The sequence below is a fragment of the Hibiscus syriacus genome, unplaced genomic scaffold (genome assembly GCF_006381635.1).
Source record: "Hibiscus syriacus cultivar Baekdansim isolate YM2019G1 unplaced genomic scaffold, ASM638163v2 tig00110562_pilon, whole genome shotgun sequence".
Taxonomy (NCBI): domain Eukaryota; kingdom Viridiplantae; phylum Streptophyta; class Magnoliopsida; order Malvales; family Malvaceae; genus Hibiscus; species Hibiscus syriacus.
This window is the reverse complement of record NW_024062783.1, coordinates 604,697-632,091: the sequence shown is the minus strand read 5'-3', so window position 1 is coordinate 632,091 and position 27,395 is coordinate 604,697. Positions and strand designations below refer to the sequence as shown.

The 27,395-nt window shown below is 32.3% G+C and overlaps 3 protein-coding genes and 1 pseudogene across 6 annotated transcripts in view; 3 read left to right on the top strand and 1 right to left on the bottom strand.

Moving 5' to 3' along the window:
* Positions 1-1,523: 1,523 nt before the first annotated feature.
* Positions 1,524-2,193, top strand: LOC120132426 (RING-H2 finger protein ATL78-like). Its single transcript, XM_039149186.1, has one exon. The coding sequence runs from the start codon at positions 1,540-1,542 to the stop codon at positions 2,191-2,193; it is 654 nt and encodes a 217-aa protein (XP_039005117.1). The 5' UTR covers positions 1,524-1,539.
* Positions 2,194-9,338: 7,145 nt separating this feature from the next.
* Positions 9,339-27,395, top strand: part of LOC120132438 (actin-7) — a 31,417-nt gene continuing 13,360 nt past the window's right edge. Inside the window, exons 1-7 of one of the 4 annotated variants that reach the window (XM_039149197.1) lie at positions 9,339-9,457; positions 10,126-10,194; positions 10,299-10,692; positions 10,836-11,449; positions 11,542-11,607; positions 22,386-22,389; positions 25,346-25,357. In XM_039149197.1, coding sequence (XP_039005128.1) covers positions 10,135-10,194; positions 10,299-10,692; positions 10,836-11,449; positions 11,542-11,607 — 1,134 coding nt within the window. In that variant the 5' untranslated portion in view covers positions 9,339-9,457; positions 10,126-10,134 and the 3' untranslated portion in view covers positions 22,386-22,389; positions 25,346-25,357. Of the gene's footprint in view, positions 9,458-10,125; positions 10,195-10,298; positions 10,693-10,835; positions 11,450-11,541; positions 11,986-22,385; positions 22,390-24,048; positions 24,052-25,345; positions 25,358-27,395 lie in introns of those variants that run through there. The other 3 variants (XM_039149196.1, XM_039149195.1, XM_039149198.1) reach the window with 3 other exon arrangements.
* On the bottom strand, positions 12,956-15,569 carry LOC120132410 (egg cell-secreted protein 1.2-like). Its single transcript, XM_039149172.1, has 2 exons — positions 15,210-15,569; positions 12,956-13,132 (listed from the first exon to the last, which is right to left on the bottom strand). Exons 1-2 carry the CDS (start codon positions 15,567-15,569, stop codon positions 12,956-12,958), a joined length of 537 nt encoding a protein of 178 aa, XP_039005103.1.
* Positions 19,564-26,392, top strand: LOC120132436 (annotated as a pseudogene).

Genomic DNA, 27,395 nt, shown 5'->3' with positions numbered 1-27,395 from the left:
GGGTTTGTTCCTCGCTCGATGATGAACACAACGGTGGTTTCAAAACAACGATCGGAATTCGGACGGCGTCGGAATCGAGTTTGGAAGTTGTGTGCGTGAGGAAGGATTTCTGAAATTGATTTCTGTTTTTCAAAACAGAAATCACGCATATAATAATTGCCTGCCGACACTTCAAGGTTAAATTCAGGGCTTGGTTCCTAAATTTTCTTTAACTTTAAAATAAACTCCAAGTTTTAAAATCTTTCAATTCAGTCTCAAATTTTTTTGCACATTTTCACAATTAAACACTCCAATTTTAATTAAATATTATTTTAAAAATCGGGTTGTTACACATCTTTTGGATGTTGTTAACGACTTGATCACTCTATATTTATTCCTTTCTTTGAGCGTCTGATCAGTTACGTATATTTGTTGTTTGACAGTGTACGAGAAAGAAACTTTTTTTTTCAGTACAAATCACCAATTTGATATACATAGCTGATCAGAGGTTCAAAGAAAGAAATAAACATAGCTGATCAGATGTTAATGACTTTTTTCCAAGTTGTTAATAAAACTTAATGATTAAAAATAGAATTAATTATTGATGCAAAGGTTTTTCTTCGTTATGGAACAATTGATAAGAAATAAATAAACATAGCTGATCAGATGTCAATCACTATATTTTCATTTTCTTTGGCGGTGGGAAATCATTTTTTTTATGGCAGTAGAGGTATACGTGAAACGTTGATAAGGAAAATATTGGTAAATATTTTCATGTACTATTGTTTGCAACATACAAATTTTTTTAAATTGTCTGAATTGATTATAAAGTAACATTTATTTATATTTTTTTTAGTCATTAACAACACATATATTATGCAAACGTAGTTGCTCAAACTTAAAACTTCTAAAAAAAAATATCATTTATTTTAACTACTAAACTGCCAGATAAATTCTGGAACGTATAATTTAATTTGCTTGATGACCACCGGTTCATAACTTTTACACGTCAATATGATAAATGTTAACATTTTCACTTATTGAGAGATCTACCATTCGTGTTTTACATAAAACAAAATATTTAACTTCCCACCTTATGGTCTTAAACACTCGCAACATAGTCATCTATAATTTATTATCATAAAGAATATGTAATGTTAAGTGGAATTTAAAATGTGATAGTGACGGAAATCACTAAACAGAACCTTAAAATTGTATTATTATATGTTTTCACTATGAGAGTTAAGGCAGTTACCATTTCAAAATTCAGCTAACGGTCATTTAAATCTTTACGTCTGTGCATATAAGAACTGACAGATGGTTGGAACACTTCAAAGTTGTCTCTGAAGATTTTAAATTATAATATATTGCATTTTTTATTAATAATTTATTTCTATTTTTAAAATTTTATAAGTCCTTTTTCTTTTAAAATATTAAAAATTTGTTCCCTTAAAATAAAATCATGTGTACGCTCATGTCTCTGTCTATATATTAAAGCCCCACTTCAACTACCTAAAACGAATTACCTGCTCTAAACTCAAAACTAAGCTTTGCCAAACTATGTTCGTTTACAATTTCATATCCACACAGCTTCTTCAAGGTTTGCTTGAAGAATTCCACTCTAGAAGGTTGCTGCTGATGCATGCCCCATCTTTTCCGACACCGACTACCGCAAACCCGGGAAACAGAGACAACTCTTCGGATGCTTCCACCAGAATCAACGGCTTCGATGCAAGCATCGTTCTGGTTTTGTCGGTCCTCGTATGCGCTCTAATTTTATGTTTAGGACTCAATTCCATCATTAGGTGTGCGTTAAGTTGCTCAAGTTTAGTAGCCTCGGACACTCCAGCCCAATCGGCAAATAGCGGGATCAAGCGAAAAGCCTTCAAGTCTTTTCCAACGGTAAATTACTCAGCTGACTTGAACCTGCCTGGCTTGGACTCGGAGTGTGTCATATGCCTATCGGATTTCAAACACGGAGACCGTGTGCTGATTCTTCCAATTTGCAACCACCGATTCCATGTCGGGTGCATCGATAAGTGGCTGAGTTCGCACTCGTCTTGCCCCAAGTGCAGGCACTGCCTTGACGAAACTTGCGGGAAGATTGTCGACCGTAGCCACCGGGCTAGCTCGTTGCGACTTCCTCCGGCGCAGGAAACTGTTGTGACCATAGCACCGGTTGAATCTGAAGGTTTGATACATGACTATAGGTGAACTAGCTTAGTTCAGAATACGATATGAAAAGAAGTGTATAGTTAAGCTGTAAATTTGTGCACAGTTTGAAATCTGCTACTACTAGGCTTTATTTTTTATTTTTTACTAGGTTGTAAGAAAAAATGTTGTAGATATAATAAGTATTTAGATATTTAAACTTAATGTTTATTGAAGGTAATTTTTAATAATAGTTATATAAATTAATTGAATTAGATTGTGTATATTTTCTCCATATTTACTCCACAAACATTTTTTTGATAACTAAAGTCTCCGAAATAAGAAGAGGTTTTTGAAGACCGTTCGTCCACCACAAACTTTGAAATTTTATATCTTCTAACTGGTCATCTTTCCATGATAAGATCTCTATCAGGTTCACGTGCTCTGTCATAGTCAAATCTACTATCAGTTGATCATATCTATTCAACTATCAATCTAATTATGAGGAACAATTATGATCCTAGGTCTGATATCGATACTAACAATCATTAGAAAATCTCTCAGTCAAGACTGAAGAAATGAATCTTTTAGATTATCTCCCTATTTGTATCATCTTCGGTTCAATTTTTTTCTCTACAAAATAATTATGTGCGACTTTTCATTAAAATTAAAAAAAATAAACAACTAACAACTACCCAAGTCTCACACTTTACCTTCAACAGACCGAAATCTTTATCCATTCCCTATGCTTCTTATGGAAACTGTTGATAAAATAAATAATACAGTGCTTCTCAAATATGCTTGAGGGATGAATATTGTGTGATTGATTCATTTTAATATTTACATGTAATTAGATGGTTAAAAAATCATATTTTTTATTTTCATATAAACAAGTTGACTTTTGCGATGGAATCATACTTGGATTATGTTCATAATTAAGCGATTACTGACAATTAAGCACTAGAATATAGTATTATTAAAATGAAACAATTGTACTAACAACAAGTTGGTTTAGTGGAATAATACAGCAGATTCCTTAAATAAAGTATGGGATTTGAACTCTGAGACTTACGAATGGAGCAAATTGGAATAGAAAGTTTGTCCTCATAGTAGGCCTCTACAAAATTTAATCTCAATTAATCAAAAAATAAATAAGATATTAATGATTAATTTAAAAAATAAGCGATCATTAGAAAATAGTTGAGATGACACCATGTAAAGCAAATCCAACAAAAATTTACTATAAACACATGAATGGGAATCTACTTTGTTTGAAATGTAAAGGGAAAATAGAATTCCATATGGAGACGCAGGTAAAATAAAAAAATATTATGGTATCTTCCAACCAATAATCAAAAAGCACAAAACCAATGCACGATGAAGGTGAATCCACTAATATAAACTTTCAAATCAGAATCAGCGACAGTATTAATAGGTGGAAATTGAACCATTCCAAAGAGGGAGCTGACTAATAACCACACACAAACCCGGCCGCCTCCATTTGATTTGCCTAGTTTCAGCGGTAGATCGAGTACATTATATAAATAGATCCTAATCGATATATATATATATATATATATATATATATATATATATATATATTATAGTACTCAAATTCGGATAATATAGTTAAATTTTTTGAAAGTTCAGTATATATACATATTGTAGTACTCAAATTTAAATAATAATTTAGATGTATTCCTGAGAAGAATCAAACTTTTGTATGATATTAGTATATCTTATACTTGTTCAAGTTCAGTTCGACTAAAATTATTGTCGATAGAAATACTCGGGTTATAGGGATTATAGAAGGTTTCCCTCTTTAAATTTGGGAGGGGAAAACTAATGTTGGAATTACAAACGGTTAATATTGTCTAGTTTATGAATTATGAAGATGAAGATCGCTCGAAAAGAAGTAGAAGAAGTCAATAGCATTCTCTTAAGTCTTAACAAAGAGATTTTATAATGACCTTTCGTATTAGTATGAAGTTTAGGATCATAATGATTACTCATAGGATCATGATGACCATCATTAAATTTATCAAATCTTTTAAAATTTACATTGTTTTGGACCCTTCTCATGCTGATCTGATTTTCTTTAACTGCAAAATACATCTTATGCTTAAAAAAAACTCATGGTGATATACTGATATTATGCCATATAATAGATAACAAGGGAACCATTGAGGTGCAAAGAGGAAAGACACAGATAAATCCTCTAGCCATTAGGCTACATAAACTACATTGTTTACCAAATTAGTTTCCATCGTTGTAAAGACAGACGAAGTTACATGAACTCAGGTGAGATTAAGATATAGGTATGTGTTCGGAGTCGGAGTCAAATTTTTTTTTTTGAATAATTATGCCCGCTGTTCTCCAAAGGATACATCCAGACATCCTTACAGGCTTAATTTGGTACATGAACCTATTATATTTGGTTTTACGTCCGAGCGTATGATACAAGTATGTGTTTGTCATGTATATTAAATTTTCCCTATGAGAATCTTCCAAAGTCATGTTCTCTTATCTATCCCTATGAGAATCTTTCAAAGTTGTTCTCCTTAAAAGATTCGGACTCGAGTAATTACGTCTACAAGATTTATGTGTATGTTGTCAATAAGTTAAGAAAAAATTTAAACAAATATTAACTTATAATCACCTTAAATTATTTTAAAAAAACTTCGACACCACTTGAAAGAAACACTAGAATCAGATTAAAAAACACCTTTGCAGTCCAAATGTTTTGAATTGCAGAAATCTCAAACCCTATTTTAAATCCAAATCCCAGTGTGTGGAGCAGATGTATTGCAAAATGCTCTACAAAAATATAAAAACAATTGAATAAATTTCAAAGGAGTGGAGTGCCACTAAAGTCCCTTTTTTGCCTTTCCTGATATATGTGGAAGAAATGTCTCTTTACAACATGGCATAGGCCATACGGGCAAACTTTAATAATATATAAGTTAGTAGGCAAGCTTGATTGATTATTATATCCTCATTGTCTTCCGTGATTTAGAATGAATGATTTTAGGTGCCAACTTTGATTGACAAATGTAAAGAGAGGTGATTGTAGTTGGCACGTGTTAGCACATGCAAGTTAATGGGGCCTAAAGGTAGACATTATGATCCATTTTTAAGCTGTACCTTTTATGACTACCTTTGTGCGAACTGCAAAATAAATAACAGATGCAATATGTACCAAACACTAGAAATAAGAGTTAATTGAGCGCACGAATCAAATTACCTTATTAGTTAAAGATTTATTGTTATTCTTTAAGGTTTTGAGATCGAGCATTACGTATTCAGGGTATAATCATTAGTTGTAAACGATTGAGAGTTTTTGAACATATACTACCTTGTATTCACCTCGAATTTATCGGGGGAAAGAGTTAATTGAGCAATATAACTCATATTACAAGAATTTTATGGATATATATTTTTTTCTTTTTGAATAGTTTAAAACAATATTTATTTTAACCATTGAGGTAACTTGATAAGTTCTTATGGATATAGATTCTTAAAAACGATTGATTCTAGAGAGTAATATTTATTTGGATTAATTAATTAGAAAATGATCACAGATTTATAGACTTATGGTTAGATTAGAAAGTGATTGTGGGAAAAAAAGGTAAAAGTTAAGGAATGTTTATCATATATCTTTATTTAATTTCATTTTTTATTAATAAAAAATGTCATTATATTTTTAGGGTAAATTACACATTTAGTATTTAAATTATCATTTTTGTTACATTTTAGTACCTAAACTTTCATTTGTTTCAAAATCATACCAAACATTAACTTTTTGTTTCATTTTTATGGATAAATTAAATCATTCATCCCTTAAATATCTTTTCCCTCCTATTTTGGTCACTAAAGTTTAAAACTTTTCAAGTTAACTACTCAACTTTCAAATTGCTCATGTTTTAATCACTATAATTTATTTTATTGATAATTTTTGTGAAATGATATTTTTATTATTATTTTATTGAATATATAATTAAAATAAAAAATAATAATTTTGAAAGTTAGAGTGATTATATTAGGAGTAATTTGAAAGTTAAGGTATTAAATTAAAAATAAATAAATAAATTTCAGTAACCAAAATAGGAGTGAGAAGATAGTTGAGTGATGAATGGTGTAATTTACTCATAAAAAGTGTCTTTAACCGTTCCGCTAAGTTTTTAACGGCGATGTACCAAAACGAAACAAAAAGTAAATGCTGAGTATAATTTTGAAACAAATGAAAATTTAGATACTAAAATAAAATAAAACTAATAATTTATGTACTAAATACTTATTGTTTGTTATGGTTGAAAAATGGGAGAAAAGAAAGGTTAAGTCTTGAAAAATACATAATTTGAACTACTTATATCTTTCTTCACATTTTCTATAAAATTTGAGTGATTCGTATTTACTCATAAATGATAGAAAATGATCATTTTTCTCATTTCCTTTCGTTTCATTTTTCTTTCTTACCAAATACGTTCAAAATTTTATTTTCATTTTTACTTTTTTCCATCATCTTCTTCTATTCTTATGTTTTTCCACTTAACAAAGCTTTAACTCAGAAAAGAGAAGAAAGTCGTTATCAGGAGCGGATGCATTTGATTATATAAAAGGATGAATGCATACTTATTATTTTAGATACGTTATTAAATATAGTTCAATATATTAAAGAAATGAGAAAAAAACATACCCATTTTATTAAAAAAAAGAAAAATAAAAATTTTAAACTCATATTTAAATTTTTGAATCTACCATTGATTATTACTAAGAGGAAAGGTGGTGCACATCATTTATACCGCATCATCAAATATGATTGGTATCAATGACGGTAGATAGAAGGGAAATGTGGAGTTTTGACCTTAAGAAATATTAGAATTTTAAGAAATTTTAAGTTGAAATAATGATAAAAATACTTTTTATTCTTTCAAAAGAAATATTTTTTCTATTTAATTTGTCTCTTTTGCATATTTAAATTGTCTCATTTAAATTTCCTATTAGAAAAGTCAACAAATATTTAATATTTTCTTATTTACTCTTATATATCTCGTTCTTTTACACCTATCAAAACCAAGGGCATATTCACTAAGCCTCTAGGGGCTAAGTGCATCTCCATTATTTTGAAAAAAAAATAATTAAATTTAGTTTAATTAAAGGAAAAAATTGCATACTCATTATTTCTAAGAAAAAAATATTAAAATTTAGACCACATTCTTAAATTTTTAGATCAGCCACTTATCAAAACAAATATGTTAAATCTACCAATCATTTTTAGAAGATAATTTTATCATTTACCTCATTTTATATTAGGGTAAACTATGCGAATAGTCCCCTATGTTTTCGGTTTGACGACTTTTGTCACCAATTTAAAAATTAAGGGGAAATGGTCCCTAACATTATTGATCCATTCGATTTTAGTCCATCAGCCGATAACTCCCGTTCAATTTTAGTCCCTTAACCATGTTATGGACTTAAACAAAAGGGGATTAACGGAAATTAATAGCATATGAATTTAAAAAAAACGGACCGATAATGTAAGAGACAAATTACCTTTAATTTTTCAATTGGTGACCAAAGTTGATCACACCCTAAATAAAAGGATCTGTTTGCATAGTTTACCCTTTATATAACTTAATATCTTGTTAAATTTGACTCCTAAAACTTTGTGCTTTAACCGATCTGAGATAAAATTAACGGGATGAAGAAAGTACAGTGTTGAGGTCTGTTATTGGTTTGTATAATGAAATTTTATTTGTGTAGTAATAGGGATCGATTAAAATATATGAATCTGGTAAATTTTGATATTGTTATATAAGGTTGAGTTTTTAAATTGAAGAAGAGGCTCAAAAGTGAAGTTTAATTCGAGGTTAAGATAAAAAAAATATTTTATCTAAGTTTTTTTTATTCTTCTGTTATTTTAATTAGTAAGAGATAATTATAAAGTAATATATATTAGAAAGACTATCAATCATTTGACAGTAAGTACTCAAACACCTTTACTGATGGCATGCTCGAATTCGAGACTTTTAAAGATAACACACATTTTTTTAACCGTTAAAATCGTTTGATTCATATATTTTATTTTTATTTTTCTTCTTCTGTTTGGTTTTTTCTTCTATTCTATTTCTACTTTTCTATCATCGATTTTATTAGAACGCAATGTGTCAAGTTTAGATAAAATGTGTAATATTTCAGATTGAGATCAAATGATAAAACATGTACGAGTAAAGTACCAAGTAAAATCTTTTAATAATAAAGCTTACGTAGAAGAAAATTACAAGCACGCTACATAATGTAGTTGGATCTTGCTCTTACAATCAAGTAGAATGTGCTAAATGGAAAAAAATGCCTATCATAATTAAGACAAAAATGAAGGATATTTATGCTCCAAAATCACTCAATCAACTTGAAAAAAAAATAAGCTTATAACAAATATTTAGTATACATTGAGAATAAAAGTACTCACCATATTAATGCGTTTAATCGGCTAGTTTATCAGATGAGCAAGCAATTACTTAACCAGATTAAATTGAAGATTCATTATATAATTTACTTATAAAATAAAAAAGTTATTTATTTATATTGTTTAAGAAAATACTACAATGAAGATTAATTTTGTTATATCATTTAGTTTACGAGAGAATCTGAATTACAACGTATTGATATAAGGTTAAAAATGATATAAATAGAATGCAACCAAAAATCTAATTAAAAGAGTTTTTTTAAGATTAGATAGCATAACATTTTAAGTTGAAATATAAAATATTATCTTATTCATAACATTTTCGATTGTAATCAGAATTATTATAAATTTTGTTATTTTTCGACTGTAAATCTCAAATTTACTGCAATAAAACTTTTAAAATTACAATCTAAAATATTATAAATTATATAATTTTTTAGATTGAAAAAATAAAATTTTAAATAAAAAATCATCTTAAATTAAACTACCGCAAAGTAAAAGTATCCTTATCTTATTAACAAATCGACCATATTTTTATATTTTTTTCTAAAATATTTTTTCAGTCATGTTGCTAGAAAATTCTTGTAAGAATATCTTATTGTCAGGCTATCAGACAAAGCCAGGTCAGCCTATCTTATTAACTTGGTGGTGCAAATGATTCCCCCTTAAATTTCAACTTTCTTTTCAATTTCCCTCGAATTTCATTTGCATTTCAAAACCTTCCCAACAATCTCTCCATATAAATAACCCTTTCCTTCCTCTTCTTCTCTCCAATTTCCTCTACTGAAAGTGACCAACAATCGAAGCGTCGCCGGTCTTCCACTCTTTCTCGAACTTCTCCTTCGCTCTTTCCTTATTCAGGTAAATGTGTTAACGTTTCTCTGTTTTCACTTGTAATGTGCCTATTTTTGGATTTCTTTGTGATGTTTTGACTATAATGGTACTGAGATCTAGCTCTCTGGAAGTTTCTGGAGTGTTGTAGAGAGTGGATTTCTTTTCGATTTAGCTTGTTCTGATTTGCTCTCTCTTTCTGGATCTTCACTTTGCTTGATCTGCTTCAATACATTTTGCGATGTACAAATCTTATGGAAATTTATTTCCTTTTCCGCTTTATTTGATCTTGATCTGCTTCCATTCTGTACTGATTAATGTTTTCATCGCGAATATTGAATGCTTTTCCAAGATCTCTTTGTGGTTAAGTAAAGGCTCTGATCTTGAACTTTATTTCTTTATATGATTTAATTCAAATTGTGTTCCATCTATAGTGAAGCATAATTAGATACTGAAAACTATGTCTTGAACTGACCGGATTTGGTTGCCCCATTGTGGTAGCAAAATTTAAGTTTTCTGGCTAGCTAAAAATATATTATGCATTTGAAGGAATGAATGTCGACTGAAGTGTATCTTTTTTCACCAAGAGGATCCAGTCTTTGACTTTAATTTGGTTTGCTTAGATTAGTTGAGAGATATATAGAGTTCAGACTGACGTCTGATTTAGCTGTACTCACTGTTCCGTTTCTTGTCTGTAGTAGTGAAAGATGGCAGATGGTGAGGATATTCAACCCCTCGTCTGTGACAATGGAACTGGAATGGTGAAGGTTAGTTGATTTTTAGACCCGACTTATAATCTCCATTCTTATTTATTTGTTTAAGAAAAATGTGTTACTTCGTTGCAGTTGATCTGATATTGTTTACCATGTAGGCTGGTTTTGCTGGTGATGATGCCCCAAGGGCAGTCTTTCCCAGTATTGTTGGTCGACCCCGACACACTGGTGTCATGGTTGGGATGGGTCAGAAGGATGCTTATGTAGGAGATGAAGCACAATCTAAAAGAGGCATCCTTACTTTAAAATATCCAATTGAGCATGGTATTGTCAGCAATTGGGATGATATGGAAAAGATCTGGCATCATACATTCTATAATGAGCTTCGTGTTGCTCCTGAGGAGCATCCTGTGCTTCTAACAGAGGCACCTCTCAACCCCAAGGCCAACAGAGAAAAGATGACCCAAATCATGTTTGAGACCTTCAATGTACCTGCAATGTATGTTGCCATCCAGGCTGTTCTTTCTTTGTATGCCAGTGGTCGTACAACAGGTTGGTTAAAAATAAACCTTGTAATTTTTTTCCTTCATATTTTTATCTATCTTTCCTGGTATGACCTACTGAACCGGTTTTGTATAGATCACTCCTGATCAATCTAAATCTAATGACGCTGAATTATCTCCCTATTGGAACAGGTATTGTGCTGGATTCTGGTGATGGCGTCTCTCACACTGTACCCATTTATGAAGGTTATGCCCTACCGCATGCCATCCTTCGTCTAGACCTTGCTGGTCGTGATCTTACTGATTCTTTGATGAAGATTCTTACTGAGAGAGGTTACATGTTCACCACCACTGCTGAACGGGAAATTGTCCGTGACATGAAGGAGAAGCTAGCTTATGTTGCCCTGGACTATGAGCAGGAACTGGAGACTGCCAAGAGCAGCTCTTCTGTTGAGAAGAACTATGAATTACCTGATGGACAAGTCATTACTATAGGAGCTGAGAGATTCCGTTGTCCAGAAGTCCTCTTCCAGCCATCACTCATTGGGATGGAAGCTGCTGGAATCCATGAAACTACCTACAACTCTATCATGAAGTGTGATGTTGATATCAGGAAGGATCTTTATGGCAACATCGTGCTCAGTGGTGGATCAACCATGTTCCCTGGTATCGCAGACCGTATGAGCAAGGAGATCACTGCCCTTGCACCAAGCAGCATGAAGATTAAGGTTGTTGCACCACCAGAGAGAAAGTACAGTGTCTGGATCGGAGGATCTATTTTGGCATCCCTCAGCACCTTCCAACAGGTGGAAGTATATTTTATCATATTTGATGTATTTTCCATTTCCTTTACGATAATTGCCATAGACTGATATTCTCTCTTTACCTGTTGCATCAGATGTGGATTTCCAAGGGCGAGTATGATGAATCTGGTCCATCTATTGTCCACAGGAAGTGCTTCTAAGTGCTTCGATGGTAAGCAGGGATTATTGAAGGATGGTGTACTTTGAGCTTATGTATTATTTAAGTTGCACTTTTTATAAGTTTAAACCTCTGGTGCCACTGCGGGTGTCATCGTCAATACGGGGATTGTGGTATGGATATGGTGGTGGTGGGCAGACAATTGGTGATTTTCCATGCATCTCTCAACCATATTGTTTCTTAATAGGATGTTTGTGGTCGGAGAGTGACTATGATGCTTGTTTCTTCTTATATTTTGTTTAGTTTTCAAATTCAATGTTTTCCCCATTAATGGGGTGAGGTTTGGGTTAGGCTAAGAGATTGCTGGGCGCGAACATTAATGTTAATAGCTATTTGTACTGTTACGAGAAATTCTAAGTTATAAGTGTCATTTTGCTGTCACGAAACGTTCATGGAGATTTTATTCGATACCGGGTTTTGAAATCTTTTATTTGATTTAAATTTGTTCCACGGAGTCCAAGATCTGATGATTTCTAGGATTTTGAATACGAGATGCCATGCATTTCCTACCCTGGTAATACCATTTCCACATCATCAAAATGAGTTACTATCTTTAAATATAATCAAAATAAAATTAAGTTTAAATTATTCATGTTTTTAACTTATTTTAATAAATATTCTCGAGAGATTTATTTTAATAAATCTGAAAGAATGAAATATCTTGATAGATGTAAAAGAATGGTCGAAATATTTTTATTTTTAAAACATATACATAAATATGTTATATAAATAGATTTATAAATTTTACTATTTAAGGTTTCTTGATCTTTAAATATTCACTTAAATAATATATAAAACAGGTAGTTATAAGTTTTAGTTGACACTTAAATATCTCTCTCTTAAATGGAAATTATTTTAAAAATTTTAATTATTATTATATTCCAGATATCTCACTTAGTTCTTTCAGTGATGTTGTTATCTTATCATGAACCAAGAAATATGTTACCTGCACATAGAAATAACCTTAACATAAAACTTACAAAATTTAGTGGTACATATTACACGCCACTATATTAAATTTTATGAGTTTACACGTTAATATCATCATTAATTTTCGAATTACGAATGACTAAAATATAATGTTAAGTGTAAATATTAAAAAAATAACTAGATTATAATAACAAAACTTAAAAATAAATAAATGATTAAATACAGTGTACCTAAATTAAATTACCAATAAAAAAGAAAAAAAAACTGAATTCCTTTTTATCTAAAAGAAACATTCAATTCAGGTCACTGCTTGAATTGAATGAATAAAAAAACTTGGGGTTAAGTGTAAGAACATGTCAGAAGAACAACATTAATAAACTAAGAATCCAAAGTTTACAGTATTACACCCAATGAAACCTCTTTGCAATCACTGATTCAGATTTCAGACCCAAAGAGATGAACCAAACCCTCTCTCCACCATCAGATAATCCCTTGAGATCACCAAGCTCACCTACTCCAGTCATTTTTGAAACCCTAGAAAGCTTCCATCTCTCACTCCTTTGGTCATCAATGGCGGACTACGAGCCAACTCACCAAATAATCCCCAAGAAACTGCTCTGCGAGCCTTAAACACCATAATCCAACTCCAATTCGAGAAGACCCTTGAAAAGAAACGAACCATCGACCTCCAGAAGAAAGAGCTCCACAAGCTTTTTCAGCTCTTCTTCGTCTTCTTAGCCCTCGTCTTCATGGCTCAAGCTCAGTCGATTTGTTTCCAGTGCCCGCATTGCTGGGCGCCCGTCACTTTGCTTTCGCTATCGCATCTTATCTTCTATGTTTCGGTGGCTCAGACCCTGAGGTGACATTTTTATTTTCGTCAGTGTTGTTGAATAGGAAGAAATGATTAATTTATGTGTATATCATGGCTCAATATTAAATTAAGAAAATATGATGTTGGAAAACTATGTTTATAATTCTTTGTTAACTGCTTCATGCTTTTGATAAAAAAGCACAGCTGTTAATGATGAAGCTATATTATGTTGGTAGAAGCAAACATTCCTTTCCTTTTAGGTTTTTTTTTTATTATCAGTTTTTGTGTGTGTGTTTGGGGGGAAAAAGAGAGAGAGAAATTGGAAAGGGAAAAATACTTTCTTTTTAAAACTTTTGATCATGGCTAAGTACAAGGCGACGGCGATAAAAATAGAATTATTATTTCACTATTTCTTTTTGAAAGTCTTAAAATATTTTATTAATTAAAAATTAAATTAAAAATCGCCTTCAATTATTTATCAAAATAATATTCATTTGTGTTATATAGTATAAAGATCCAACCAAATCAGCTACTCCTTTTAGAAGGTACGATGGATTAAACTAAGCTTTATTTTACATGGCACGTCTCATCGTTTTAAAAAATATATGAGTAATAAAATATATTTTTAAAAGATTTTCTCCTATGTCAATTTAGTGGTTTATTTTTTTATTTTTATACATTTTATTTAAAAATAATTTAGGATGGAGTATTTTAAGATTTTTCTAATATAATGAAATCATAGCATATAAATATATACTAAGAACAAATTGATTTGAATAAAACTTTATTAAAAAATTAGACACATTTTGATGTTATGATCTAGGTTTTTATAATATTCACATTATTTAGAATGTCTAAATTTTCCCTCTAATATTCATATTAGAGCATATCTTAATTGATTTTATGTGATTTATTAGATCTTAATGCAATGTATGATCTAGTGGTATTGTAGACCAAATGTCACTTACATTTTGTTCTCTTTTATTATTAATCATAGGGAACCCATGTTCATATATCTTGAAGATTTGTAAAAATTTGTATATGTTATTCATGTATCTCTTATGTGAATATATATGAACATTCAACTATAATATGAGCACATGTACACTTGACTACTTCAAAGAACCCGTAAACGCACCATCGCTTCTTTAAATTCACTATATATGAGTAGGTATGACACCTTTCAAGGGTCAAGTTATCTCAGAGAACTGATTTGCATATAATTTTTTTTGAACCAATATCCTATTTGATTTCATAATGTAGCATTGTCATAAAATACTGAAAGAAAGTTTGGAATATATCATAATAACTGCATTTTTTTCAATGACTGCCAATACTTTAGTCAATTGATAATATGTTGATTTTACGAGCAGCAATGAGAAAATGGTGTTGTAATGTCCTAAATTTCGTGTTAACAATATGAATTAACCCGAGAGGCTTGAATTCAGTTATAGTTGGATAATTCGGGCCAACCTTACATATTGATCTGACTTGAACTTTAAACAATATGTGTTACGTTTTCGACCATATATCAGATAAAAAAAGGTCATCTGGGTATTCAACTACAGTTTAAATTAAGCCTAAACGAGTGTGTTCAAGGTACCATTGAGCTTGACACATTGGTTTATAAGAAATTTTAACGGCGGATGTTCAATTTACAAGGCAGACAAAGCAGAAAAGAATACGTCTAAAACTTTAAAACATTAGAGACCAAAACTCTGCATGACTGAGAACTTTTAATTCATTTTATTCAAGCAAATTTCATTACACATCAAACACCGTACTAACACCAAACTAAATGCATATAAACCCGAACGTTCCAAATGCCGATTTCTTTAAAGTACGGGCGCCGGACTAGCCGGGGAGCCAGCAAGAGGTGCAACAGCAGCAGGAGCAAGAGCAGAAGGAACATCACAGTAGCCTCTAAGAATGTTACCTTCCTCGGACGTGAAACCAAGTGAAGTGAGCAGGGTAGGCCAACAATCACGAGTGATAACCTCGATGGCATGACAACAGTCGGCATCGATATCAGCTTGGCCGTTAACAAGGAAAATAACAATCTCATCCGTGCATGATTTCATCTCATTCAGTGCATTCCAGCACTCGGCGAGGCCTCGATTATCGTCGAGCCTTGCTGCTGATGTTACACTAGCCAAAAGGCAGCAGACAAGGACCAAAACATGGAACATATCTCTGAGGGCCATTGTATTTTTTCAAGTAATAGTTGAATTAGAAAACGATGAATGAAGAGAGTGAAATTTGTGGGTGATTATTTATAGGAGAGGATTGAAACTAAAGATGTGATTAATAAGAGATATAATTGCCTTAATCAGAGGGGAATATGATGGGGTTTTGTAAACCAGTAACTGCAACTACTAACGTTACTTGCATGAAGATCAAAAGAATGTGGCACTTGGGCCCTTCAAGTGCATCTTGGACTTGCCTAAAAGATAATGCTAGTATTAAAATAGTGTCAATATTCTCTTTAAAATAATGTACTCCATAGTTCAATCTTAATTATATCATTGTTTATTTGGGATGGACTAAAGGGGTTGGTCGGACTGATGCCCTGAATATTTTAAATATTTTTTATTTTATATTAATAATATATTTTTATCTTTAAAATTTTATAATTCATATTCTAACATAAAATTTCAGGTCTTTATTAATAATAAGGTGACGTGAAAAGTTATATGAGAGCTTCCAGTAGCAACAAAATTTAAGAATTTCCTATGATTAATTATTTCAAATTCACTGATCACAAAAAGAATTTAGCAAATAGGAGAGTGGTAAGTAATTCCTTGTATTGCATTTGTAAAGAGCATGAACATGGATGGACTTAGAATATGGAGATAGTGGTTCTCTTGAATTTTTTTTAATTCTTTTATATTTTATATTTTTTAATATATTTTCTATTAATAATTTGTTGTAACTGAAAATATTATTTTTATGATATTTTCAATTAGAAGTCCTAAACTCCTACAATGTAACATTTTTAATAATAAAAAATAGTATAAATTAATATAATTTTTAGGTTGAATATGATATTATTTTAAATTAAATTCATCTTAAATCAATATGAAGCACAATAAAATTACACCAAAACTTAAACCAACGAAAAAGTTGAAATTTTTTACTTCACTCACTCCCTCCAAATCCCATCAATCAAAATAAATATATAAATAAATAAAAGAAAGATGTATTTTTTGACCGTACACTGTTAATTTATAAAGTGTGTCCGTCATTGCTTTTTCCGTACGCTGTTAAATTCTATGAACTGTACATCCGCTTTTCCAATTATACCTATTTCCCCTACCTTTGAAAATTCTCTTCTAAAAACAATTTAAACATAAATTATTTTCTATTGTTCTTTTCAGTTTTTCACTAAAAATATTAATTTTCCAAATATTAATTTATCAATTAATTATGTATCCTGTAAAAATTATAAAATTACGTGAAAAATTAATATATGACAATAAAAAGAAAAAGATAGATATTAGATTCTGTGGATTATAATAACTTTCCACCTAAGTAGTCACTATCGCCAGCTGTACCTTCTCCTTTTTTTAAAAAAAGAAAGTAATTAAACTAAATTAAATAAAGGGTAAACTGCGTATTTATCTATCACTTATTATTGTGGTGCTGTGTTGATTATTTTTTTTAAAATCACATTATGATTTTGCTTTTTTATAGCTTATTATTAAAAATTAATAATGATGTTAATGTATCATCATAAGATAATATCATGTTATTAATAAAAAATAAAAAGTTAATACATCAACAATTTTATTTATTTTTAATGATAAATAAACAAAATAGAATCAAAATATATCATTAGATATATATATATTTTAAAATTGTGTGAAAAAATTTGTGAAAATAAATAGATGTCTAAATATATAATTTACCTTTAAATTAAATATAAATGAGCCCAATTGAGTGAAAGAAAGAATGATAAACTATATGTTTAGTATTTAAATTGTTGTTTTTATTTTGTTTTTGGTATTTAAATTTTATTTTTTTAAACTATAATTAATATTTATTTTTATTTTGGTACCTATAGTTAATATCTTAACAGTAATATTGACGTATCATTATTAGTAATATCATATCATCATTAAAAAAGTAATTCAATTATCTTTTAGCGATTGATATAAAAATAAAATTTAATCTAAACGTTAAGAATGCTTTTTTAGAAAATAAAGTTTAAGTATGATATTTGGTGTTCTATCTTATCACATGACTTACTACGTGGCCTTGCTCTTGTACTACCACACCCATTGTTTTATGATTAACAACTACATGATTCACTACGTGTCGTATGATTACTGATGAATAAAATGGTGTTGCTGAAACTGAACGCTGTAGGAAATATAATTTTTTAATTTATATTGATCAATTAATTTAAATAGTATATAATAAAGATGGAAATTCTAATTTACTTTATTCATAATTTAATTTACGAAATTTGCACGTCACTTCATAAAAATATAAAAAAAGGAAAAACTTTATAGAGGAATGTTATTTGATTATCTCCACCGACACTCTATTTAGCAGGCAACTGTCTATCCAACATTAATTTCGCTTCCCACCTGACATGTGTTTTCATTTTGCCCCGTCAATTAATTAATAAATTATGTATCAAATTAATTTAATCTACTCTTATGTATTTATAGAACCGAACCATGAATTAAGTTTAGGGTAAACTACATATTTAGTCACCCAACTATTTATGTAGCTTTGTTTTAACCATCCAATTTTTTTTTCAAAACATAATTGAACTTACGTTTTTTTTGTTTTAGTCACCTGTCATTAAAAAATTAACGGTAATATTAACGTGTCATTGTAAGATATTGTCACTTCATCATAAAAAATAAAAAAATTATCACATTAGTAATTAGGGGCGAGCATTTGATTGAATCGAATCGAGTAAAAAATTTCGAGTTCTTCGAGTTGACAAGTCATATTTTATAACTCGAATTTAACTTGAATTTTTTTTTGAGTTGAGACGAGTTGAGTCACATTTATAATATTTTTAAGCTTTTTTAGATATTTCAAAATTATCAAAACGTGACACATGTCACTTAACATAATTTTTAATGTCGTTAATTTTTTAACGGTAGGTAATCAAAATGAAACTAAATCTAAACTTTAAGTATGATTTAAAAAATAATTAAGTGACTAAAATAGAATAAAAATGATAATTAAGATACTAAACATATATTTCACCATAAAAAATTTTAGATAACAATTTTTTTATTAATCAATGGCGCTTACAAGTGGTACTACATGTTATAAATTAAAGACTCTCAACCATTTGACAATTAATGTTCAAATACATTACAATCATTGATTTTTAAACTTAAGACTTTTAAGAATAATGATCATTCCTTAACCCTCTAATAAATTTGGTTTGTATAAATTTTAGAAACTTTAAAGTATGGATTTTGAAAAAAAAAGTTAAATTGAGAGTCTATCACACTATAATTTCATATAACAATTTTTTTTGTTGCTCTCTTAATTCCAATGTTTTGTTTTAATTAATTTGAAACGATTTACGTTATATATCTAATTTTGATAGACGTGGGTGAGATTTTCTACATATATAAAAATTTAAACTCGAGATTTTAGGTAATCGATATTAATATATTTATCACTTAAATCAACCTTATTAATTTAACAAAATTTACTTTTATTAAAAGTAAAACGTCGAAAACTGAAATACTTTAAAGTATATTTATATATGTAATATTTATATTTAAATAATTATTTATATAAACATTAGGAAATAATGTCATCATTATATCATAAAAAAACCGAGCAAATATGTTATGATAACGCGGCGTAGATCATGTCAGCCACTGTACGCGTTTTCTCTTTTATTTTTACTTAATTTAAACTCAAAACCCAATACTCTGAAGTTCAACACCTCTGATCACACAAAGACACAGAGAAAGCTGTGTTTTTTTACTTACTACTACGCGGAATTTGTTATCTCCAAAAAGTTATAATAATAACATTAGAAAATCTATATTCTGGAAAAATAAATAAATTTCTTGTTTTGTTCCACCCCAACCAGCTGTGGTGGCCATCGCCACCGTCACTTTCTGGACCCCACCACCACATCACCCTTCTTAATTCTTTTTATTCTCCTTCTAACACCTGTATTATTAATCTCTAAAACCTTTGTAATTTTGTATCTTAAAGGTGGCATTTTAGATTGAGAGACCAAACCAGGCATGTTACAGAACAGACTTGGCTTGCTTCTCAATCCTCAAACACGCATTCTTTCGCTCCTTTGTTCTTTTCTCTTTTCCTATTAAATTATATATATTTTAAGCTTATTTATTCCCTCAAAGCCTACACTTTTGCAGTCAAGCGGTGGTTTGGGTTTCATTTGATGGGAGCTCAAGGAACCTAAAGTTTGGATTTTTTTTATCAGTTAACTTGGCGGTACTGAGACGAGTTCATTCGGTGAAGAAAGAGGCCGAGTTTTGCCGAGTTGGGGTTGTTCTTGTGTTGATTGCTGTAGCGAGTCATGGACACTGGAGGTCGACTCATTGCTGGTTCTCATAACAGAAATGAGTTTGTTCTGATAAATGCCGATGAAAATAGCAGAGTAAGACACTCGAAATCTCCAAAAAATATAAATATAAAAGGAGGCTTCATTTGTTATTTGAGGAATACCCATTTGCTTATTTTTCTATTTCGTAAAATTTATTAATAGTTATCTTTCATATAGTTCGAGTGTATTTTGCTGGAAAATGTGAAAAGGTTGAGCTTTTCCGATCTAGGCTTCACGAAATGTAACAATTAGGGTTTTTTTAGGGGTAGAATTACACAATTCGGCCACTTTTTTTCTAACCATTTTGAATCATGAATATCTAAATCTCGCGATTTATGCTTTATCTTTCAAAAAATATGTTTTGAGTGTTGTTTGGTTAATAGACATTTCCATAATAATGGTCAATATGTGTTGATTTTGGTGATGAAGGACGTTTTCTTTTTGTTTTTAGCTTCTTGATTTGTGATTATTTGGCCTGACTAAGATATCTTTTTTTGCATTTGGGATTGGTAAATCATTTTTGTTTAGATTCTGGGTATTTGGCAGGAAGCATAAGATTCTAATTCTGGTGTAATTTTTTATCACAACTAATTGCTGAATTCTTCTGAAATTTCCAAGTCCTTCGGAGATTGACAAATGGATGTTGTGTGAGCTCTGCATTCATTGGACGTGTCGATGTAAATCCATAAATGATGTAGCTTAATAGCATTCTTAATTGCTTCACGGGATCCATTTATCTGTTTCATATTAACTTTCCACACTCCCGGTGTGGAGGAAAAGAGGATGGAAGTGAAGAAAATGAATTCCTTATTTATCTGTAGTTCTATTTTGTTTATGAAATCTTTCCTGAATCGAAATGTTGCACGGCATGTCGAAATGAAAGTGGTGGTAGTTCTAATTTTTAACTGATTAAAGCATCTTGAAATTCATTAAGAAATGTTTTTTGGTACCTTGAAAATAGAACATCAATCTGTGATTTTAGTTTCTTCTTCTGGATTCAGGGTTTTTACATTTCATGACTGGGCGCTGATACTACTCTTTATGGTGTGGTTCTTATCAGATAAAGTCCGTGAGAGAATTGAGTGGGCAAACATGTCAGATCTGCGGGGATGAAATTGAGATTACAGTCGATGGAGAGCCCTTTGTTGCCTGTAATGAATGCGCGTTCCCTGTCTGCAGACCCTGCTACGAGTATGAGAGAAGAGATGGGAATCAAGCCTGTCCTCAGTGCAAAACCCTATACAAACGAATCAAAGGTGAAGATTATTACTGCAATAAATAGTTTACATTAGCAGCCCAAATGTCTTACAACAGTCCCTAACTAGTGATGAAACTCCAGGCAGTCCTAGAGTTGAAGGTGACGAGGACGAAGATGACATAGATGATCTGGACAATGAGTTTGACTATGATGCTTCAGATCCTCAACAAATTGCTGAGGCAATGCCCGGTGCACGACTTAACATTGGCCATGGTTCTTACCCTAATGCCCCCGGAATGCCAGCACAATCGGAATTGGATTCTTCTCCTCCTAACTCGCAAATTCCTCTCTTGACCTACGGTGAGGAGGTGAGTTGTCCTTTATTTTGTATGTGCTTATAAGAGTTCACTGTGTTTGTACACTATTCGAAAAACAATAGTTGCAGCATAACAAAGCTGTTATTGTTTTAGGGTTTAGATATTTCCGCTGATCATCATGCTCTCATTGTGCCTCCTTTTATGAGTAACCAAAATAAAGTTCATCCAATGCTGTATGCTGATCCATCCGTACCTTGTAAGTCATTGTGCTTCTGTTTATTAACAATTTTGAATTACTTCTCACTAGTCCCGAACCTTAGTATTTCTTTTGCTGCAGTCCAATCTAGACCCATGGTTCCTAAGAAAGATATAGCAGTATATGGTTATGGAAGTGTTACATGGAAGGATCGAATGGAGGAGTGGAAGAAAAAGCAGAATGACAAACTTCAGGTAGTTAGACGTGGAGGCGGAAATGATTGTGGAAAGTTTGATGGAGATGAGTTGGATGATGCTGATTTGCCAATGTAAGAGATTGTTTTTTAGCTAGTGTTTATGAAGTATAAACATCGATAGAATTTTTTAGGTTGATTTTTTTTGGAATTCTGCCCGATGGTTGCCTTTGCTTGTATATGTACAGTAATTTCATTGTGATTTAATTTTTTCCTCTTTACAGGATGGATGAAGGCAGGCAACCACTTTCGAGGAAGCTACCTATTCCTTCAAGCAAGATAAACCCATACAGAATGATTATCATTCTCCGTCTTACGATTCTTGGTCTATTTTTTCATTATAGACTTCTACATCCAGTCAGGAATGCTTATGGCTTGTGGTTGACATCTGTAATATGTGAAATATGGTTTGCTGTTTCGTGGATTCTGGATCAATTCCCGAAATGGTTACCTATAGAGCGTGAAACATACCTTGATAGACTATCTCTGAGGTTTGTGGTGTTGCCTGCAGCTTACCATGTTTGATGTGTTTACATAATTGTTTGACATGAATTCAGATTTCCATCTCCATGTCTAATTTTACTTCATTGCATCTTGAATATGATGCCACTTTCCTTGCTAATTTTACTTTTTATGTATAGGTATGAGAAAGAAGGGAAACCATCAGAATTAGCCAGTGTAGACGTTTTTGTGAGTACAGTGGATCCAATGAAGGAACCTCCACTGATCACAGCAAACACTGTTCTGTCAATCCTTGCGGTTGATTATCCTGTCGATAAAGTTGCATGCTATGTATCCGATGATGGTGCTGCCATGCTTACATTTGAAGCACTCTCTGAGACATCCGAATTTGCTAGGAAATGGGTTCCTTTCTGTAAAAAATTCAATATTGAACCCCGTGCTCCAGAGTGGTATTTTTCTCAGAAGATGGACTACCTAAAAAACAAAGTTCATCCAGCTTTTGTCAGAGAAAGGCGAGCTATGAAGGTGCGAGAGCTCTTTTCGTTCAACATGGGATCTGTTTGACTTCATTCATATTTTAAGTTCCAAAAATCATTTTCAGTATCTAATTGGCCCAAGTTGAATTTAGAAATTATGAGTTTTGCACTTGATATCATGGAATGCTTTGTTTGTTAAGGCATAATATTTGATTGTGCAGAGAGAGTATGAAGAATTTAAGGTTAGGATAAATGGATTGGTTTCAACAGCACAGAAGGTTCCCGAGGATGGCTGGACAATGCAGGATGGAACTCCATGGCCGGGAAACAATGTTCGTGACCATCCTGGAATGATTCAGGTGAGATGTTGCATTTGACTTGCTGTGGTTTTTTTTAATTATATTTTGTATTGCCTGTAATGCACAACAATTGAATGATGAAGAGCTTTTACCGAACAGCAGTTTTAGGATTTGTTTGTTACACCGCTGTACCATTTCTTTTCCTTGTTTCTGATGGACCTGCATGTGGTCATACGCTAGACTCCCTACAGTGATTTTTGATTGGGAGAACGGATTTATTTTAGTTCTCAGCTGTATTCATCATTTGACATTGATGTTCTTAGTTGCACCACATAACTATTTTTCGGTTGACAGGTTTTCCTTGGTCATAGTGGTGTTCGAGATGTGGAAGGCAATGAGTTACCTACTTAGTCTATGTATCTCGTGAAAAGAGGCCAGGCTTTGAACACCATAAAAAGGCCGGGGCAATGAATGCTTTGGTGAGGCACAATATCTTTGTATTTCTGTTTCATTTTTTTTGGCATTTAATTTAACAATGGTTTCATGCTCATGAACTTCCATTGTTTTTACTGAAGATACGAGTCTCGGCAGTCCTCTCAAATGCTCCATATCTTCTGAACGTTGACTGTGATCACTATATTAACAATAGCAAAGCACTTAGAGAAGCCATGTGTTTCATGATGGACCCAATTTCAGGGAAGAAAGTTTGTTACGTGCAGTTTCCTCAAAGATTTGATGGAATTGATCGACATGATAGATACTCAAATAGGAATGTTGTGTTCTTCGATGTAAGTGTTTCATTTCTTCCCTATATTTTCTTTATTTTGGGCATCTTTCAAAATTTAATATTGTAATTTGAAAACAGATCAACATGAAAGGATTGGATGGCATACAAGGACCAATTTATGTTGGAACAGGTTGTGTTTTCAGAAGGCAAGCACTTTACGGTTTTGATGCTCCAGTCACCAAGAAACCTCCTGGCAAGACCTGCAATTGTTTGCCGAAATGGTTCTGTTGCCTGTGCTTTTCAAGAAAGAAGGCGAAAACCAAGCAGCGGAAAGAAAAGCCAAAGAAGTTTAAGCCAAGGGAAGGTTCAAAGCAGATACATGCTCTTGAAAACATTGAAGAGGGAATTATCGGTAAGGTTTCGTTAAGAGGGGCCCAATGACAGTTCCTTAATCTTATAATGACTCTACAGTGTACTTTTAGAATGATGTTCTAAACTATAACCTGTTTTCTATCAGAGTTGAATTCTCAGAAGTCTTCAGACACATCAGAAATGAAAATGGAAAAGAAATTCGGTCAGTCCCCTGTTTTTGTGGCTTCCACACTTATGGAGAATGGCGGAGTACCTCAAAATGCAAGCCCTGCATCATTACTGAGCGAAGCTATTCAAGTCATAAGCTGTGGTTATGAAGATAAAACCGAATGGGGAAAGGAAGTAAGTGAAACCTGAAAATAAATCCTAGCTCTTATATAGGAAGTTGTAATTTTATGAACATCTGATCATCAAAATTTTCTTACAACACAGGTTGGTTGGATATATGGCTCGGTGACTGAGGATATCCTGACTGGATTCAAGATGCACTGTCATGGCTGGCGATCTGTGTACTGCATACCCAAACGCCCTGCTTTCAAGGGTTCTGCTCCTATTAACCTCTCAGATCGTCTGCACCAAGTTCTGCGTTGGGCTCTTGGATCTGTTGAAATTTTCTTAAGCAGACATTGTCCCATTTGGTATGGATATGGGGGTGGGTTGAAATGGTTGGAACGATTTTCCTACATAAACTCGGTTGTATATCCATGGACATCCATTCCGTTGGTTGTTTACTGTACCCTTCCAGCTATCTGTCTCCTTACCGGACAGTTTATTGTTCCCGAGGTAAAAAATCCACTTTTTCTTGTTTTATGCTCCATACTAAAATTTAGCATTTAGAGAAAAAAAGTTAATCATATTAATTTATTTTGATTTTTTATATTAAACCAATGATAACTGTTTGGAACCTACCATGTGCCTGTCCCAGCATATTGTAATTGAAGTTTTAGATGTGTTGCTGGTTGGCTTTGACCATGTCATGATATCATGATTTGGATAGTTATGAAGTATCTCCTGATTGTTTATCCATCATATTAATTTTTACTTTTAACCTCGGAAAATAGAACCACTACGCCTTGGTATATTTATCGGTTGAGTTTTGTGTTTGCGTTTGTAAGTTCAAGTGCCTGTTTTGCATGGTTGATTGCTTTGCTTTTATCGTCTGTATTAAGTCGGGTCTTTTCTAACATGAAATCCTGCCTTACTTGCAGATTAGCAACTACGCCAGTCTCGTATTCATGCTTCTCTTCATATCAATCGCTGTAACCGGTATTCTTGAGATGCAATGGGGCGGTGTTGGAATCGATGACTGGTGGAGGAATGAGCAGTTCTGGGTGATTGGAGGTGTGTCATCGCATCTTTTCGCCCTCTTTCAGGGTTTACTAAAGGTTCTTGCTGGTGTCAGCACAAGCTTCACTGTGACCTCTAAGGCAGCAGATGATGGTGAATTTTCGGAACTTTACATCTTCAAGTGGACGTCCTTGTTGATCCCTCCCACCACCTTACTGATCATAAACATAATCGGTGTTGTGGTCGGGATCTCGGATGCCATCAATAACGGGTATGATTCGTGGGGGCCGTTATTCGGTCGACTATTTTTTGCCTTCTGGGTTATTATCCACCTCTACCCCTTCCTCAAAGGTTTGCTTGGGAAACAAGACAGGATGCCAACCATCATATTGGTGTGGTCTATTCTGCTGGCCTCAATCTTGACTCTTATGTGGGTGCGAATAAATCCATTTGTATCGAAAAATGGCCCCATATTAGAACTTTGTGGTCTGAACTGCGATGACTAGGAGATGGCCGGATGGCCGGTCGGATGACGCAAAGAAACTGCAGCAACCGAAGCAGCTCGAGATCTTCAGTTTATGGTCTCTTACAGTTAGGTATGTTTGCGGTGGCAAGCTGAAATGAAGGCAAAATATTATAGTTTGGGGGTTGGTGTAGATATAGGCTGACACAAATTTTATTTGTTTTTTTTCCTATTAATTCTTTATTATATATATATTCATGGGTTGTAGTTAAGGTTAAAAATGATTTTATGGGTATGTTCCTTAAGTTGGCTCCCTGGGGAGTCCCAAATATTTATTCCCATTGATGTTCGTTGTTGACTCCGGAGTTGCCCGATGTAATGTAAGCTCATAAATCAAAGTTAGTCTTATGCAGCTTTATACATACATTCATCAAACTGTTGTCAACTTAAGAATAGTTTACTTTGAGAGATTCATTGTATTTACTCTCTATTCAATTAATATATTGGACTATTTCCTTGTATTCATTGTGTTTGTGTTTATTTCATCACTTTGTTAGATTTCAATCTTACGGGTTGATGATTTAAAGGAGATTTGAAATATGTGTATTTTGTGATACTTATGATCATAATTTGAATGAAATTCTGGAGATGGGAGTGAGAGTTTCGTCTCGCCGTTTAATAACCATGTGTATTGTGATGGTTGCGAAGTTAGGAGTGAAAGTTTCGACTCGTCCTTATCCTTTAGCAATTATGTGTATTTTCTGATAATTGCGTATGAAATTTTAAAGAAGAGATACGAGTTATTTTCTGATAATTGCGAAGTCAGGTTGAATGAAATTTTAGAGAAGAGATATGAGTGAGAGTTTCGACTTGTCTAACCAAGTGTATCTTATGATAGTTATGAAGTCAGGTTGAATGAAATTGTACAGAAGAGATACAAGAATTTCGATTCTTCCTTTAGTAACCGTATATTTTCTGATAATTATGAAATTAGGTTGAATGAAATTCTAGAGAAGAGATACAATTGAAAGTTTCGACTTGTCCTTTAGTATACGATTGAGAGTTTCAACTTGTCATTTAGTAACCAAATGTATTTATGATAGTTATAAAGCCAGGTTTAATAGAATTTTAAAGGGAAGATACGATTAAGAGTTTTGACTCGTCTTTTAATAATTGTGTGTTTTATGTCACTTCACCTATGAATTATTTCCGTCAGACTACTTTTTCAATGGCATTCTTAAGACGGTGGCTAATTTTGTGACCAAATTGGTCATAGAACTGACACCTCGTACGAGTTGGTTGGAAGGAGAAAGAGGAACAAATGCCATGGAGAATTGAAATGGATGACCTTTGTCTTTTCTAGTTAGGTCTTTGGTTATATATGAAACACCCCCTCCCTCTATGACCTTTATGTT

Bases quoted from the DNA above. Each gene is read 5' to 3' on its own strand.
- LOC120132426 (XM_039149186.1), top strand. From the start codon at position 1,540: ATGTTCGTTTACAATTTCATATCCACACAGCTTCTTCAAGGTTTGCTT.
- LOC120132410 (XM_039149172.1), bottom strand. From the start codon at position 15,569: ATGGCCCTCAGAGATATGTTCCATGTTTTGGTCCTTGTCTGCTGCCTT. The intron at 13,133-15,209 runs GTACTTTAAAGA...GTTGGCTCGTAG, and splicing joins CCCCGGCTAGTCCGGCGCCC to TCCGCCATTGATGACCAAAG.